This window comes from Salvelinus fontinalis, chromosome 32 (genome assembly GCF_029448725.1).
Source record: "Salvelinus fontinalis isolate EN_2023a chromosome 32, ASM2944872v1, whole genome shotgun sequence".
Taxonomy (NCBI): domain Eukaryota; kingdom Metazoa; phylum Chordata; class Actinopteri; order Salmoniformes; family Salmonidae; genus Salvelinus; species Salvelinus fontinalis.
Window position 1 is genome coordinate 36,957,667 of NC_074696.1, and position 19,051 is coordinate 36,976,717.

At 42.4% G+C, this 19,051-nt stretch overlaps 1 protein-coding gene across 1 annotated transcript; it reads left to right on the forward strand.

Moving 5' to 3' along the window:
* Positions 1-400: 400 nt before the first annotated feature.
* Positions 401-12,475, forward strand: LOC129831227 (zinc transporter Slc39a7-like). The gene is made up of 8 exons (XM_055894401.1): positions 401-532; positions 1,141-1,706; positions 2,497-2,665; positions 2,817-2,897; positions 6,226-6,348; positions 8,505-8,618; positions 10,088-10,284; positions 10,528-12,475. The coding sequence occupies exons 2-8, from the start codon at positions 1,146-1,148 to the stop codon at positions 10,780-10,782; spliced, it is 1,500 nt and encodes a 499-aa protein (XP_055750376.1). The 5' UTR covers positions 401-532; positions 1,141-1,145; the 3' UTR covers positions 10,783-12,475.
* The last annotated feature ends 6,576 nt before the right edge of the window (positions 12,476-19,051 follow it).

Here is a 19,051-nt window from a genome sequence, read left to right on the forward strand (position 1 = left end):
TTATTGATTGTATGTTTGTTTATTCCATGTGTAACTCTGTGTTGTTGTATGTGTCGAACTGCTTTGCTTTATCTTGGTCAGGTCGCAGTTGCAAATGAGAACTTGTTCTCAACTAGCTTCCTGGTTAAATAAAGGTGAAATAAAAATTCATATAAATAAAAAATCTCATGAATCCTAACTTTATATGAAAAGGGAGAGACTCTTCATCAAATAACAGAAGCATGGAGTACGTTAATTTATTTTCTCCGTCCAATATACGGGTCAGTCAATGTGCACCAATGGTAAACGGCCTGAGTTGGACGCCTTCATCTATCCACCATCTTTGAGTCCGGATGAGAGATGACAAAAACATAAATCTCGCGATATTATGGCAGGTACTCTTTATTTACAACAGCGAATGAAATCACGCGAGGTTTCTAATGATTTGACTAAATGCCACGTCTGAGAATGAATAGACACCTTTGAGACACTTTGCTCTGTTTGGAAGAATTTGTTTGATTAACTATCATCGCTGCATAATTACAGCAGACACGTGAGTGTGTGGCAATTCGCTTATACTGCAACATTGTTGTCATCACCGCAAACGTTAGCCAACCGTTGTTTGCTATTGTACTTAACTTGGCTAATTATCCCGACAACACGTTGCATGCAAGATAAACTGCGACATCTGCATTCCTTTAATCGCATTCACATGCATCTTTGTCGATGTGGCTAGCTGCTAGCCAGACAGTTAGTGGCTAACGTTAGATAACTTGCTAGGTACAACAACAATCGCATCTCTTTCAATCCATCACTTTAAGGGCATCTAGCTACTTTAGCTACTCAGCAAGGCGACTTGCCCATTTCGGACCCTTTCCCTCTTCCTGAGTCAGTTTTATACGAGGAGTTAATGGAAAAGTGTAACGTTAGGCCTATTGCCTTAGCAGAAGGCCATCATGGGAATGCTGTTAGGTGTAACGTTAGCAGATGGGATGTCAATGGAATGTTTGATAATGTGTTATATGATAACTAACTAGCGTAACCCATCCAATGTAACTACCCACAATCATGATGAAATTAAGCTGTTGATATATGCAGTTAGTGTTGCTGTACTAAGGCAGGCAACTAACCATAGATGTTCCCTTTGTGTGTCTGTTCTAGGTGAGATGATGGCCCATGGACGTCTGCTAGCGTTAACACTGTTCTCAGGAGCAGTGCTGTTGCTAGCCGCCCAGCTAACTGTTGCTCATAGCCACTCTCATGACCATGGGCATGCACACGACCACCATGGGCATGCACACGACCACCATGGGCATGCACACGACCACCATGGGCATGCACACGACCACCATGGGCATGCACACGACCACCATGGGCATGCACACGACCACCATGGGCATGCACACGACCACCATGGGCATGCACACGACCACCATGGGCATGCACACGACCACCATGGGCATGCACACGACCACCATGGGCATGCACACTTGCACGGGGGTGGCGGTTCCGATGGTCACTCCCATGGCAGTCAGAAACTGCACCAAGGGGCGAGCAAGTGGAGTGCTGAGGCCAACCTTCCCCCAGCTGAGGAGTCGCACCACGGTCACGCACATGACCATGGACATAAGCACGAGGAGAGTGGACACGGGCACACCCACGGAGGAGAGAGGGTGATAAGGGAGGCAGAGGGAAAGAAGAGGGACATAGTGGAGCTCTGGATGCAGGTATTGTCAGTGGAGACCTTGGAGCCATTCATGAAGGGACATGAATGTGTTATTGTGGATATTTGAAACATGATTTTTGTCCAGGTCCCGTGCTACATTTAGATGTCCATTAGTGGTCAAGGCCTACCTTATATCAAATCATATGCAAAATGTCACATCTTTGTCAGTCGGTATCCCTCCTGTTCATTCAAACAACCTCTTGACTTTCCTACTGAGTCCCAGTGCAAACGCAGGCTGCCTATTACTTTTCTCCAAAAACATTTCCCTTTGCCAGTGAGTCTGTTGCTAAGTTTTGTCTAGAGTTCTATTGACTCATTTGGTTTTGACAACTGGCCCAGACAACCTCACTGCAGTGTACTGTCAATAACTTTCTGTCGATTTTCACTGCAGTCGAAATGCATCTCTGTTATAAAGTTAATATTTTTATTTGCCATGTTCAAAAGAATTAGGTTTGTTAGACACTATTTTACCATTATTTAAATGTCCTGGTCAGCACGACTCAACAGGTCAACTATTTAGGTACTGTCAATTGAATTGGACCTGAATTGGAATGTATTTATTTGGCATTCAATTATTGAATGGGTTGGAATGTAAGTACTTTTGTAGACAGGGAATAGCCTTTCCTTATTTGATGAAGTCGATTACATTGGTTTGATACCCTTGGAACTCAAAACAGCCATCCTTATCAAGTGTGAGATTATTTTACTACCCACAAGCACGCCTGCTCACACACTTTTAAATTGACCTCTTATGACCTCTGTCTGTTCTTCTCTCCTATTCTTACCATTAGGCCATCGGTGCCACCCTGCTGATCAGTGCTGCTCCCTTCTTCATCCTCTTCCTGATCCCAGTCCAGTCCAATACAGACCAGCACAAGAACCTCCTGAAGGTGCTGCTGAGCTTTGCCTCTGGTGGTCTGCTGGGAGATGCCTTCCTACACCTCATCCCTCACGCCCTGGGTTAGTGTCAGTATCACACAACTACTCGAAGTGAAGGGAGGACATTCCACACCTTTTCCATACATATTTATTGGTTTGTAGTTAAAAGGATGTTGTCATGCCAGTCTATCCATTGTATTTCTTTCTTATTATCTCTTGCTTGTTTACACAGTGCCTCACTCTCACCATGGAGACGAGGGACACGGCCACTCACATGACAGTGAAGAATCACAGGATCATGGCCACTCACATGGTATATCTACATTTACGAACACCATCATATTATCCAGCTGATCCATTACATATATTTTTTTATTTAACCTTTTATTTAACCAGGAAAAGCCCTCTTTTTCACGGGGGACCTGGCCAAGAAGGCAGCAACAATCAATACATTACAGAATTAATACATACATGATCCAGCCTAAAAAAAGCATTTACACTCCTCCGTAGCAGTCTCCCATCAATATTTTAAATTCATTCAGTGGCGCTAACATATATCTAGATGAAACATAGATTGTAGAATTTTCCATGCCTCTGGTGCACAAGAAGAGAATGCAGTCTTGTCTAATACTGTGAATGTCCTGGGGACCTATCAGACCGGGTATGGTAACTGCTGGTGGTGTAGGAGACCAGACTACAGAGGTAAAGAGGGAGTTTACCCAAAAGGGCTTTGTAGATGAAAACATACAAATGTAGCTTTCTGCGCATATAAAGTGTGGTCCAACCTACCATTTGGTACAAGGTGCAATAGTGGGTGAGTGACTTGGCTTTGTAATAAAGCGTAAGGATGCATGATAAATGGAGTCCAGTCTTTGTAAGACTAGTCACCATAATCAATTACAGAGAGAATAGTGGCCTGAACAAGCTTCTTTCTAGGCATAAGCGGGAAGCAAGCCTTATTACGAAAATAAAAACCAATTTTCAATTTAAGCTTCCTCACAAGATTATCCATATGAACTTTAAAGGACAACTTGTCATCTAACCATACACCTAGGTATTTGTAGGATGACACGTTTTCAATGGATAAGCCACCAGGTGTGACGATGCTAACCTTCTCTGGCAGAGTTCGAGCTCTGGTAAAGGTCATGAATTTAGTTTTTTTTGTACATTCAAGACCAGTTTGAAACCATAGCGGGAGGCCTGCAGTGACCGAAAAGCAGTCTAGAGCTCTTCAACAGCCTGAACCAGAGGAGCACATGAATATATGACTTTATCATCTGCATATAGATGTAACTGCTGGTTGCATCCCATTTCCCAAATCATTCATTAAAAGGGAGAACAACACAGGAGCTAAAATGGAACCCTGGAGCACACCTCTATTAATTGCAAGAAATCCAGACTTGTGATTGTCAGTATATACACATTGTGTTCAGTCAAAGTTCGTTTCTAAACCAATTTACTGCCCCTTCCCCGAGACCAATGTTACTGAGTCTAGCTAGCAACAATTCATTGTCAACTGAATCAAATGCCTTTGATAAATCCACAAACAGAGCAGCACAATGTTGCCTTTTATCAAGTGCATTAATGATGTCATTTGCCACTGCCATGGCTGTAGTTGTGGTGCTGTGCCCCGATCTAAAGACTGAACCCAGTTCAGTATGTTTTTATCAACTAAGATGTTTTTTTAACTGAGTTCACTAGGGATTCATAGACTTTGGATATAGGACGATAGTTATGAGCATCTGAGGGATCTCCACTCTTTAGCAGCGGGAGGACATAAGCTGACACCAGCTTCTATCTTTAAGAGGTAGGGGTCCAGGTTGTCTGGACCTGAAGACTTTTTAGTGTCTATTGCCTTTAGTGCTTTATAGACCTCAGCATAAGAAACAGGCTCAAAGTTAAAATGGTTGACATGAGGGCCTATATCATAGTTTACTGTAACAGCTTACGTTAGAGGCCTGGGCCCCACCATTATCAAACTGAAGCAGCAGATATGAAGTGCTTGTTAAAAAACCCTACAATATCGGCTTTATCCTTCACTTCATTAGAATCCATAATTAAATGGTCAGGAAGGCCAGAGGATACATTAGAACCTGACACTGATTTGATTAGCTTCCAGAACTTGGTAGGGTTGTTTAGGTTGTCTGTGACTGCATTTAAATAGTCATCTGATTTGAACTTCCTGATCAATCCTGTGCATTTGTTTCTTAGCGCTCTGAAGGAGGCCCAGTCAACAGGAGCATGTGCATGTCTGGCTTGAGCCCAAGAGACATCATTCTAATTCATTCTTAAGTTATCTGAAAACCAGGGATTGTCCCTTCCAGTGATTCTAAATGTCTTCACAGGAGCCTGCTTATCACAAATGGACACAAATTTCATACAAAAATAGTCCCAGGCAGTGTCAACATCGGGAATCAGACTTACACTGTCAATATTTTGATACAGATCATGTAAGAACCCTTGCTCATCAAACTGTCTAAAATGTCTTAAATATAACGGGGTTTGGCTTGGGTCATTTTTGTATTTCTAACACAAGCAATAGCACAGTTTTCACTGACATCATTACAGAATATCCCAGTCCATGTGTCTTTGTGAGGGGTATACGTTAGAATAATGTCCATCAGCGTTGATTTGTTAGGTGTTCTGGGATTCGGTCTTGTAAGCGCATGAATTAATTGAGCGGGATTCAGCGACATTACCAGAGATCAACAATAAAAAGCATAACAATGTATCTGTTGCCCAATGCGCGAGGACTTGGCGAAACCAGCACCATTGTCAATAGGCCGAGTCTTTCGATAGTTTTAGATGTTGGAGGTATGCCATCAAGTGTAGGTCCAGTTGTGTTTGAGAGTGGTAGAAATGCAATTGCAGAGAGAGACCAAGTGCCTGGTGGTATTGACATGATGGTCTCGTCGGAGTGTTTGCAAGTTGTAGGGCATAAGGTGAAGATGATTCACTCACCCATTGATCATTCAGCCTATTTAATCCAGGATGGCATTGAGTAACGAGCAGGCACAGTAACAGATAATGCCAGTTTTTAGAGGTATTTCAGGACGGGTGTGCAACGACCAGTAGACGTTGTGTAAAACAACGTAGATTTTTTTCCCCCCACAGTGCATCAGGTTTTCCAATCCAGTAACCGCTTCTCCGCTCCAAGCCTTCAGTGTGCGCCTGCGCTTGTGTAGCAGGCCTTGCGCGCAGACAGACTCCTTACTTGGTGAGCTCCAACTCCAGAAAGGTGTAGGCTATAGTTTACGAGCGGCCCGAGGCAGGAAAAAAAGGCCTTCTCAATCCGAAATCTTTGTACAAGTACATTTTGTGAAATAGAGAGTGAGATCTAAAAAAATGAGTTATATACAGTATCCACCTTCACATCAAAAGTGTTTGCTTCTCTAAACAGGTTCAGGCTAATTAAAACAACTTATCTCTGATCTCAAGGACCACACATACAAACGGACAGACTGACTTGCTACCATCTTGGATTGTGCAGTATGTCAATCACCAATGGTCACATACTAGTATTTTCCATGCTTTAAGAAATCTCTTCTACTCTTTATTTTTTTGGGGGGGGGGGGGGGGGGGGGCTGCACCTATTTTGGCAAACAGCATGTCCCTGACGGTGCTCTTTGTCATACCTGTAGGTGCCGCCCATGGTCACATGATGTCAGTAGGGCTGTGGGTCCTCGGAGGAATTGTAGCCTTCCTGGTGGTGGAAAAATTTGTTCGCCTCCTGAAGGAAGGACATGGACATGCACACTCTCACGGTAGGTAATCAATTTTAATTGGAGTTTGTAGCACGGGGGAAAACAAAAGGCCAATTTGAATTGATGCGTGTGCTTCTGCTATATCAATTCAACATGAGCTTTTTTTACTATAACTCGCATGCCTTGAAATGATCCCTCTGTGTTCAATGCATTTTTTTCTTCCTGTTAGTGCATTCGGAAGTATTCATACCCCTTGACTTTTTCTACATTTTGTTACGTTACAGCCTTATTCTAAAATGGATTCAATTGTTTTTTTACACATTCAAATTAGACACAATACCCCATAATGACGAATCAATACCCCATAATGATATAAAAAAAAATAAAAAACGGAAATATGACATTTACATAAATATTCAGACCATTTACTTAGTACTTTGTTGAAGCAACTTTGGAAGTGATTACAGCAAGTCTTCTTGGGTATGACGCTACAAGCTTGGCACACGTGTATTTGTGGAGTTTCCCGTAGGGATGGTGCCAGGTTTTCTCCAGATGTGACTCTTGGCATTCAGGCCAAAAAGTTAGATCTTGATTTCATCAGACCAGAGTGTTTCTTATGGTCAGAGTCCTTTAGGTGCCTTTTGGTATACTCCAAGCGGGCTGTCATGTGCCTTTTACTGAGTAGTGGCTTCCGTCTGGCTACTATACAATTAAAGGCCTGATTGGTTTACTATTGTAAAGTGGCTGTTCCACTGGATGTCATAAGGTGAATGCACCAATTTGTAAGTCGCTCTGGATAAGAGCGTCTGCTAAATGACTTAAATGTAAATGTAAATGGAGTGCTGCAGAGATGGTTGTCTTTCTGGAAGGTTCTCCCACCTCCAGAGGAACTCTGGAGCTCTGTCATTGACCATCGGGTTCTTGGTCACCTCCCTGACCTAGGCCCTTCTCCCCCGATTGCTCAGTTTGGCCGGGCGGCCAGCTCTAGGAAGAGTCTTGGTGGTTCTAGACTTCTTCCAACGATGGAGGCCACAGTGTTTTTGGGGACCTTCGATGCTGCACATATATTTTTTTTGGTACCCTTCCCCAGATCTCCAATCAAGTTGTAGAAACATGTCAAGGATGATCAATGGAAACAGGATGCACCTGAGCTCAATTTAGTCTCATAGTAAAGGGTCTGAATACTTATGTAAATAAGGTATTTAAAATTAAAATAAATACATTTGTGAAAATGTCTTAACCTGTGTTCACTTTGTCATTATGGTGTATTGTGTGTAGATTGATGAGGAAGAAATGTTATCCATTTTAGAATAAGGCTGTAATGTAACAAAATGTGGGAATATTTTCCAAATGAACTGGATGCATTGCATGTCTGTTATGGAATAGGTTAGGTAGTTTAACATTTCAGTCATTTAACAGATGCTCTTATCCAGATTGACTTACAGAACCAATTAGGTTTAAGTGCCTTGCTCAAGGGCATGTTGACAGATTTTTCATCTTGTCTGCTCAATGATTAGAACCAGCGACCTTTTGGTTACTGACCCAATGCTCTTAGTTTAGGGCTTAGGAGCATAGTTGCACTACACTACCACTTCCCACACTCCATCCCCAGAGGTCAGCAGCTCTGCCGTGAAGCCTTGTTAAGCACGCAGGTGTGAGTAATTAGGAAGGATCTGTAATCAGTGTGAGATGTTATCTTTAGTTTTGGTGTAGGCCTTTTTGTACTTTTGTTTTTCTAAATATTTATTTTGTCACCATGAACAAATGATAATCTGCTTGGGCTAGCCGACTCGTGTGTCAGGATTGAGCAGGCCCTGGAACCTGGTAAAGTGTCTCTCTTGGGCACATGCATACCACACGGTCCACATACTCTGTCCTATCAGATAAATTCACAGGTTAAATCAGGTTACAGATCATTTAGCTAGACCTAGGACCCCTAGACCTAGGACCCCTAGATCTAGCGAATGTAGCCACATCTTTAGGCTAGCAGCTAGTTGGTTTTGTAACATGACCTCTGGGTCCATTTTGAAATCTGAACATTGATTCATTGAGATTTCTCTTGCCGAGAGCTACTGTATGGTTAGGGGATATGATGCTGCTCTTCTAAGCCGTCTTGGTAAATAAGAATTTGTTCGTAACTGACTTGCCTAGTTAAATAAAGGGGGATGGTCAGTACACAAGAGTTATGCACATGTCTTTTCTTCTTCTATTTTCAGCTGCTCCTAAGGCAAAGGAGAGTGACGGGGAGGGAAAAAATAAGGAGGGTGAGAAAGATGGAAAAGAAAGCAAAGATGAGAAGACTCCAAAAGGAGTGGAGGAGAAAACTACAGGTAAGAAGAGTTGACTAATTGCCACTTAATTCCTTAGTGAAATTGCTTTTTGTTTTTAAATCTCAAAACCAATTTTGCTCAAAGAGAATATTCACTTTGACTTTATTTCATTTACCAGCCTCCAATCAATCCTGTTTCTCTGTTATTGCGTGTAACTGTTGTGATTATTGTCCATTCTCCCTTCTCAATATTAAGCAGGGCAAACACATTTTGGTGATTTCTGTTACATCGAAAAAAAATCAAACACAGCATGTTTTTGGACTCATTCATGAGTTTTTACCAGATTAAGTACAATACCATTTGAAATGAGTATTGAAAGTTACATTTACATTCCTGAAACGTATGTTTCCGGTGGCAAATCATGAGAATGATAGCCCAATGACAACAGTTTTAATGTGTCCCAATCAATAACCAATATGTAGAAACAGTTCCTGATGTATTGTAAACATAAAATGTACTATCTACACACACGTGCAAGAATAGTAATCAGATTACTTGTATTGTTTTTTTAAAGGACACCTTATAAACTGCACACACACCAAATTGATAGATCACTCATAATGATTAAGGGGGAAAGTAAGTTGTATGTGCTGTTGAAACTACCACAACTGGGAACCCCTGGGTCAGAGGACAACTTGTAGAAGACGCTTAGCTACATTTAGAAATGTTGCATTTTGATTCAAGTCGGTTGCCAACGTGGTAAGTGTAACGCCAATTTGTTTTGCTAATCACCTCCATCGATATCAAGTTGGAATCTACAATCGGGGTGTATGCGCTGTTTAATCTAACACGGTTCAAAATCATCTAAATTCTAGAATATCGGATGGAGATTCTGGGAAGCTGCCGAAACGGGGCAGAAACAAATGAGTTGCTTTGTTATTTAACTTCAACGAATCGCGACCCCCCCCCCCCCCCCCGGCGTAGGATATCAACACTGACAAGGGTTGGCTGTTATTTAGATGATCGTTTGGGTCTCACATCAGTGTGTTGGTGTGCGGCCATCAACTTTTCTACAGAGAGCCAAAAAATGTTCTGGGCCATTAGAACGCTGTTCTAAATCCTGTGACTGACAGGCGCGTATCACAAAATCAACGGTACCAAATCCGTTTAAAGCAATCCGTTTAATACATTTGTGATGACTGTTAACATGATCAATCTGAAGAAAAAAGGAAGCATATAATTCCACTATTGTATGTGGTGAAAATGCAAGCTTGTTTAATAAGGTAGTAACATGTTTTGTCCACCATAGGGAAATTAGCGTAATATAACAATTAAATATGTCAAAGTAATTCAATATTTTAATATGATAGTAAATGTAGTACACTCTCACATTTTTACAACAATTGACATCTATTTATTTGTACTTTAACCATGGAGGGAGTAAACAAATGCTCCTAAGCACAATTTAACCATGTGCTCTAGTTTCACAAAGGTTCTGTGCTGAATGTTTGACGTCCCTCTCAATATAGACATCAAGGTATCGGGCTACCTCAACCTGGCTGCTGACTTCACACACAACTTCACTGACGGGCTGGCCATCGGGGCATCGTTCCTGGTGGGCCCAGCAGTAGGCACAGTCACCACTCTCACCATCCTGCTGCACGAGGTGCCCCACGAGATTGGCGACTTTGCCATCCTGGTCCAGTCTGGCTGCACCAAGAAGAAGGTAATGCACAAGCTTCAGCTTTTCATAACAATTGATGTTACACATACTGATGTCACACAGGAAACGGAAATGTGCTTGACTATGTACTGAAACATGCTCAGTTGTCTGTCATGACTACAAACCAAAGCCTATTCACACATGGTGGCAGCTGTAAGATTTGTGTGTCTTTTCTGTTTGAACCAACTGCATCAGAAAGTCTCTGTAGGTAGAGATGTCCATTGACAACTTCCTCTTTCCCATCAGGCCATGTGTCTACAGCTGCTGACAGCCTTGGGGGCTCTTGCCGGCACAGCCTGCTCCCTATTGGCTGAGGGGGTGGGCGCGGCCGCCACAGCCTGGATCTTGCCATTCACCGCAGGTGGCTTTGTGTACATCGCCACGGTGACGGTCCTGCCCGAGCTGCTGGTTGGTCGCTCTAGTCTGGGCCAATCGGTGATGGAGATCCTGGCGATGCTGGTTGGAATTTACATGATGGTGCTAATCGCAGAGTACGAGTGAGAGATTGAGTCATCAATAAGAGAGGGTGGTAGCGCTTAAGGAGATGGAGGTATTTGGAGAGGGGAGGAGGAGAGACTGAACCAGAGAGATGGATTTATATCATTGTTGTGATTGGAAGGAAAGACTGATGAAGTTTAAAGGAGAGCGAGAGAGAGGTGAGAAGAAACCGACAAAGAGCTTTCACAGGATTGGACTATTTGTTCCAAAGAGGACCTGAATAGGGAGTTGCATTTCAACACCAACCAGCTGGAGAATTATGACTAAGAAGTTCTGAACTGTACAAAGTCCTCATCAGCAGGACTGTCACCATGTCGAAGTCCGATAGGTCATCAAACCGAGACTTAGAAAAGCAAGGCAGATCACTTGGGAGTTGTAGTCCGTTATAATTGCACAGTTCATTCCCTTTTTGGTCACAAAACGGCAACCGAAAACAATGTACTTTTAAGTTGCCGTTTAACTATTGAATTTGTCCATTTAGTTAACTAAAATCAAGAATGGCCTCCACACACAAATATTTGTAATGTTTATTTTACCTTTAATTGTACTGGCAGAGATCACAGATTGAACACAATAGAACTAGGCAGTTAAGTGGTTAGGGCATTTTCCAAGATTTTTTAGGATCAGAGTATATTAGTATATAACTGGAACATTCCAATTAAATTAAGAGCACTACATTGTAACGTATAGTCCATTAACCAGGTCCCCAAATAGCAGCCATCTTGGATATTTGACATCGATGAGGACAAGAGTGTCCTGAAATGTCATCAGTTTCCTGAATGGGACTTATTGGGAATGATTAAGCTGTTTTAGATGTCTACATTTACACAGCAGTTACTGACCAATTTAGCTAGGGAGATATACTTGTTTAAAGGTTTTCATACCTGCATAATGTGGAAGTACAGTAATATGTATTTAGGGTGGGCTATCCATGTGGAAATTTAACCCGATTATCCAGTGACAGGATTCGGGGGAAGTAGACGCAGTCCTTCAAAACCTAATTTCTTCAACCCTACTTCATTGTAATGTCTTGACCAAGTGATGTTTGCCCTTCTTTTGAACAACTGAATAATGAATGCTCTTCCACTTTTGTTTAGTGTTTATAAGCCACTGCTGCAGCAAGTTTTTTGTTGAATTGTAACATGTATTATTTTTGGGTATTCACACACATTCTCTTGCGTACTGTACTCAAACCTGCACTGAGTGCGTCTGCTCTCCCTCCGCTCTTGACGAATACAGAAAGCCTTGTGTCATTAAGGCAATCAATGCTGTAGCTGTTATGTGTTTAGCAATAACTCCCTTACCCTGGACCCTTCTGTATGTACAAGACCGCATCTCTGGCCTGATTCCATGTCCCTATCCACAGGACCTTGACTTCTTTCTTGTGGATCTGAAACTGTATTGCCAATATTGTATAGTAAGCTGCTTTACCTAGGTATTTGTGATAAGTATGTTTCCATCGATTGTATTCCTTACATCAAAAGTCTTATCAGATGCTTCAGGTAGTCAACATTGGCCTATATATGGGTGCAATGGCTTGATTTGGAGTCATACTTTTTAATCAGAGGGACCAAGTAAAGGACTAATGTTAAAGTGGTGGATGGGATATTTGTTAAGCGTGGGGGTGAAGACTGGTGGAATTTTTGTTACTTTGTTATCTTGAGTTTTCATTAAACAATTTAAGTTTCTCTCACAATGTTTCACACGATCTTTACTGGGATACCTGTTTCTAATTATATAATTGATTCAAGAGAATATGAAAAATACAAGCAATCCAATTCTTGATTAGCCTGTAATCCAACCTAGGTTAAATATTGGGGGGGGGGGGGGGGAAGTAACAATTGATCACAAACCATAGACACAGGCTAAATATGGCCATATTCTTATATACACTGCTCAAAAAAATAAAGGGAACACTTAAACAACACAATGTAACTTCAAGTCAATCACACTTCTGTGAAATCAAACTGTCCACTTAGGAAGCAACACTGATTGACAATAAATTTCACATGCTGTTGTGCAAATGGAATAGACAACAGGTGGAAATTATAGGCAACTAGCAAGACACCCCCAATAAAGGAGTGGTTCTGCAGGTGGTGACCACAGACCACTTCTCAGTTCCTATGCTTCCTGGCTGATGTTTTGGTCACTTTTGAATGCTGGCGGTGCTCTCACTCTAGTGGTAGCATGAGACGGAGTCAACAACCCACACAAGTGGCTCAGGTAGTGTAGTTCATCCAGGATGGCACATCAATGCGAGCTGTGGCAAAAAGGTTTGCTATGTCTGTCAGCGTAGTGTCCAGAGCATGGAGGCGCTACCAGGAGACAGGCCAGTACATCAGGAGACGTGGAGGAGGGCGTAGGAGGGCAACAACCCAGCAGCAGGACCGCTACCTCCGCCTTTGTGCAAGGAGGTGCACTGCTAGAGCCCTGCAAAATGACCTCCAGCAGGCCACAAATGTGCAGGAACTCGCAATGAAGCATCAAAAGTATGGACACAGAATGATTGAAGTGTTTATTGTATTTTATTATGCTGACCCAATTATGACCCATGACATCTTTTGGGAAGAATAATGCATAGCCCTTGTGTGTTAATTAAGCCACAAACTTGAAATTGTTCCTATTGAAATGGAGGTTGTCCCATCCTGAACAGGCCAGTTGCAAGTGACATACTCTTAACGCTACTATTAGCGACAGCGTATTATTATTAAAATTAGATGAAAAAAAATTGCAATTATGCAGGCAGGTCTGACATAGTGGGAGAATTGTGAACATGCACGTATATAAATCTGTGTTGTTACAGCGTTTGGCCACGTCTTCGGTTTGGTCCTGCATCGCAATGCCCGTGACGTAATATACTATGTTTCTGAATTGATTATATTTTTAAACTATTCTTAAATTATTGTTCCACAATGTTTCTTTCATTTGAATGTCGTTAACATTGTCGGATTATATTAAATAATTGATGTAACAGATAAATTCGTATGTTACAGAAACCGGAAAAGTTGTGAACTACAAATGTGGCGCCATTTTGTAGTTTTTACCTAACCCTAACCGGTTTGTTCTTTATCAATATCTTCGCCAATATCATTCTAATTGATGTGTAAAATGACATGTACATTCATTAGAACATATATAACGCTGTACTGCATCAGCACATGCCAATTCAATGTCTGAAGTACTGCACTTTTTGAAATGTGTTTTTTGTCATAACTATTTAAGCTTGACATGTGTGATTCTTCCGATTTAATAAGGTTCCTTTACTAAACCTTCATGTCAAATAACGTTCGGATATGTTAATCTATTCTTGATTAAATCATAAAGTTTGGGGAAAAGTCAACTGTTGGTGGCGCTACTGAGCACCCCATGGCCACCAGGGGTATGGGATTGCATAATTATATCTAATTCATGCAAAGGATTATTTGTGCCAAGCCATTAAACTGAGCTACAAAAAACAACAAAAACATATTTTGGGGGATTCTATGACCAGACCTAACCTCTTACAAAGGTTTCCTACGGTTGTATAAAGGTTCATGGCAGAAAACAGGTGTATGTATAGAAATGCTTATATAAACGTTGTTACATCGATATTGACGCTTCTAGAAGTTCAAAAATAGACATTCAACAGTCTATATGTGGCCTTTCAACCCCTATACCCATTACCCACATGGCCTTATAACCGCACCTCTATTGCCATTGTCCTCGGCACATCATATTCCTGATAAGCAACAATGATGAAAATTAATTCTCACTGCCTATTCAAAAAAAGCAGTTGTGGAATGATTTGACTTTCCCCTTCATTAAATATTTTCCGCGGACAGCTAGCCTAGAGCCCAAGCAGATAGACGGTCTGCCTCTATGCGCTAAACATGCTGCGTGTCAATATGACTCAGAGGTAGGTCTATAATCCAACAGAAAAAATGCAGGTAAAGTAATATAGGTAATAGCATTATATATACTGTATATATAATCCATATATATGTAAGCTATGTTGATATACACGTAGGCCTATGTATTATAATATATAGCCTAGCTGCGCCTAGCCTATGGGCCTATAATAAACGTGGATATGAATTGCGAAGTTCAAGGTCAAAATGCAGCATTCTCATCACTTTTGATGATTATTTTCTCATTACTGAGACATTCACTAAGAACTCAAGTTGATCAGCCCAATCCACTGCTCATAACTAATATATCAACATTGTACTATGTGCCTAGGCATCTGGTCAAAAGTAGTGCACTTTCAAGAGAATAGGGTGGCATTTGGAAAGAAATGATCCAGTACAAAGGGTTATTGAACTCCATTGAACTAACATTCTTCCAGTAGAAAGACAGAAGGAAACAAGTGACCTTTCAAATCTCTGATTTGCATTAATTTGTTCCAAATAGAATGTTGTAGCTTTACTATATTGGAAAAGGCCCAGGTAACATGAAGAACTGTGTATGTTAACCCGTGCGCCTTTTCTAATAGTGCGCCGGCGTTTTATTTCAGGACCACCGACAGCTCGTGCGGGAGAAATGCAAGGCATGCCGTGGCGAGTTCAGAACCACGGCAGTGGAGACTGGAGAGCGTCACTAACAACAAAAACGAAGACCACAAGTTGATTTTTGCATACTGTAAACATTGTCATTTCAAATCACGATATGAATCTGTGATTTTCAACCATCTGACCTACTGTCTGATTCATATAGCCTGATTTTTTATGTTTGTTCTTTATTATATCAACTGATTGCTTCTGTATGGGGTGCTTTGGCTGAAAGACCAACACGTTTGATCTGCAGCCCATAGACTATTAAACTTGCAAATGAACTGGCTCTTTAGTAAATATAATTGTATCTACTCCATAAGGTAATCAGCTATGTGCATTGTGTTGTAGAAATAGGCTAAAGGTAAAAAATGGACAGAGTGAAATGAAATGTATATATTTAATAACATAGTAAAATGAATCAATGCAAACATAAAAGACAAAAATACTCAACTGACTATTTTAATACACATATAGTGAATTTATCACAATACTTTTGGTCCCCTAAAATGGGGGGGCTATGTACAAAACGTGCTGTAATTTCTAAACGGTTCATCAGATATGGATTAAAATACCCTCAAATTAAAGCTGACAGTCTGCACTTTAACCTCATAGTCATTGTATAATTACAAATACAAAGGTCTGGAGTACACATCCAAAACAACAAAAAATGTGTCACTGTTGCAATACTTTTGTAGCTCACTTTATATCAACAATATCTAAATGAATATTCTCATGAAACTGATTGAGATCAAATGGTTGGCATGCTGATGCTTCATGAATGTTTCAATGGTAAATCGTGGTGAAATTGGCCAACCATTTATGATTGACAGGGATACATGTGAAGGGAGAGTGAGGAATACATTTGTGCATAAAGTAGGTTAAAACTGGAGAAACCCGGTCCTCGGCCTTGATCCAGTCATCATTCAATTTCTTGCCACTGTAAGACAAGAAAGAAAACATAAGGAATGTCATGTTTTTAAGCAGAAATAGAAAATAAATCATTCACTGTATAATCGTGAGCAAGGGTTGCACCTATTTCTTTAAAAGGGTTTTATGATTTTTGAATTGTATTGTATTTGTATTGTATAGAATTGTATTTCACCGCTGTATATGTAGGATACTTATTTTAATAAAACTTTTTTTTAAACATTTTATCCCCTTTTCTCCCCAATTTTCGTGGTATCCAGTCTCTAGTAATTACTATCTTGTCTCATCGCTACAACTCCCGTACGGGCTCAGGAGAGACGAAGGTCGAAAGCCATGCGTCCAAGCCGCACTGCTTCTTTAACACAGCGCGCCTCCAACCCGGAAGCCAGCCGCACCAATGTGTCGGGGGAAACACCGTGCACCTGGCCCCCTTGGTTAGCGCGCACTGCGCCCAGCCCGCCACAGGAGTCGCTGGAGCGCGATGAGACAAGGAAATCCCTACCGGCCAAACCCTCCCTAACCCGGACGACGCTAGCCCAATTGTGCGTCGCCCCACGGACCTCCCGGTCGCGGCCGGCTGCGACAGAGCCTGGGGGCGAACCCAGAGACTCTGCGCCACCCGGGAGGCCCCAATAAAAATTTTAACTGAGCATTAAGATGTAATCCACTGTGGAAGGACCACCAGAGGGCAGGCTGGGCTCACGGATGGTAGCCCAACAAGGCATGGGAGACAAGGTAACCAGAGGCAATTAAGCACAGCTGACACTACTAATGAGATATTCTCCTTCCCCTATAAGAGAGAGTATGGAACCAGCAGAGAGGGGAACTATCTCTGGAAGATGGCCACCGAGACAGAGGAGCTATCTATGAAGAACCATTAAGACGGTGACAATGCCGTGACTTTTTGTTGTATTTTAAAGACAATCATATTGTGTTCCTGTTTTGATCTGGAGAAGAAGATATGTTTTCTTTTTCCTTTGGGAGAATTTCGTTGATTACGTTGGAGTGTTTGTGTTGACCAAATGCCCTCAATATAGAACTATGTTCAATCAAGAAAACCTACTCCTGACTCATTTGTTCCACCTTCCTGCTTTTGAGTGACGCCCAATTACTTGGTCCGCTCACACCACTTACAAATGAAGTACATCACAAACACTACAGGTGGTGTACAAAAATGTAAAGAATGTGAATGATGGATAATAAGATGACCATTGGATAGACACACATTCATTGTGGATGGGAACATTGCTGTCTGGTGGTCCCAACTCATCCATTGTTTGGAATTGTTTTCTCCACGAGATCTAAAACTGTCTTTGGAAAGGCTTTGCCAAGACAAGTTGAACTATCTCTTAAAATGCCTACCTTTTGAATATCCTCTTCTCTGCAGCATATAAATGAATCGGATGAGGGGAGTGGAAGATTAAATACATTTCTTTCAATGGAAAGAACACTCATAAAATGCATCTGAAGACAGATGTAGGCTATGTACTGTATGTAGGCTAAACATTGGAACCGCTCCAATATTATTGTGTAGATATACCGACACTCGTCGGATGTGGCAGGGCCTGCAAACTATTACAGACTGCAAAGGGAAGCACAGCTGCCAGCTGCCCAGTGACACGAGCCTACCAGACGAGCTAAATCACTTCTATGCTCACTTCGAGGCAAGCAACACTGAGGCATGCATGAGAGCATCAGCTGTTCCGGACGACTGTGTGATCACGCTCTCCGTAGCCGACGTGAGTAAGACGTTTAAATAGGTCAACATACACAAGGCTGCGGGGCCAGACGGATTACCAGGACGTGTGCTCCGGGCATGTGCTGACCAACTGGCAGGTGTCTTCACTGACATTTTCAACATGTCCCTGATTAAGTCTGTAATACCAACATGTTTCAAGCAGACCACCATAGTCCCTGTGCCCAAGAACACAATGGCAACCTGCCTAAATGACTACAGACCCGTAGCACTCACGTCTGTAGCCATGAAGTGCTTTGAAAGGCTGGTAATGGCTCACATCAACACCATTATCCCAGAAACCCTAGACCCACTCCAATTTGCATACCACCCAAACAGATCCACAGATGATGCAATCTCTATCTATTGGATATAACCCCACCCACTTTGCCAAAGCACAGCCCCCACACCACTAGAGGGATATCTTCAACCACCAACTTACCAGCGTCTACCAGGAGATCTATCGCACAATCCCCCCGTCGATGGGGTGGTAATTGAGTCGCCTTCTTTTTACAGAAGGCGAGTGCCAAATCGGCATATTCGGGGGGAATGCGCGCGGTGGAGACCTGGTCTGGACTTTCCACCGTAGTAGCACCAACGGAAACCCCTAAACACCTACCTGAGCACTCTTGCGACCACCCCGTGAGAGCCCTCTGTGGCCTAGAAACAGTGGGGTTATGATAAGCTAACCAGGAGAAGTGACACACACAAATATATGTGCGACAGAGGGCGCTGGGTGAGAATGGTGCTGACTCACCTGGGGTGACGCAAGAGCGCCCTGTCTGCTGCCTTGATTCCCAGAGAAACCAACCTGGCACCGACCAGCAGTGTGCCCTCTGCGGCCACAGATGGTGCACGAGCGGGAACCCCCTCCGGTCTCCCTGCGCACCGTCCCTCCCGGCTCCATGGATATCGGAGAGGGGGTGCGGGAGGATGGAACCACCAGGCCCCGATCTGGATGTCCGCGAGTAGCCAGCATGTTGTCCAGCCGGATGGACAGGTCCACCAGCTGGTCGAAGGAGAGGGTGATGTCCGTGCAGGCCAGCTCCTGACGGACGTCCTCGCGTAGACTGCAGTGGTA

Coding starts and splice junctions, on each gene's coding strand:
- LOC129831227 (XM_055894401.1), top strand. CDS start 1,146: ATGATGGCCCATGGACGTCTGCTAGCGTTAACACTGTTCTCAGGAGCA. Junction 2,898..6,225: donor GGATCATGGCCACTCACATG/GTATATCTACAT, acceptor TCATACCTGTAG/GTGCCGCCCATGGTCACATG. Junction 8,619..10,087: donor AGTGGAGGAGAAAACTACAG/GTAAGAAGAGTT, acceptor CTCTCAATATAG/ACATCAAGGTATCGGGCTAC.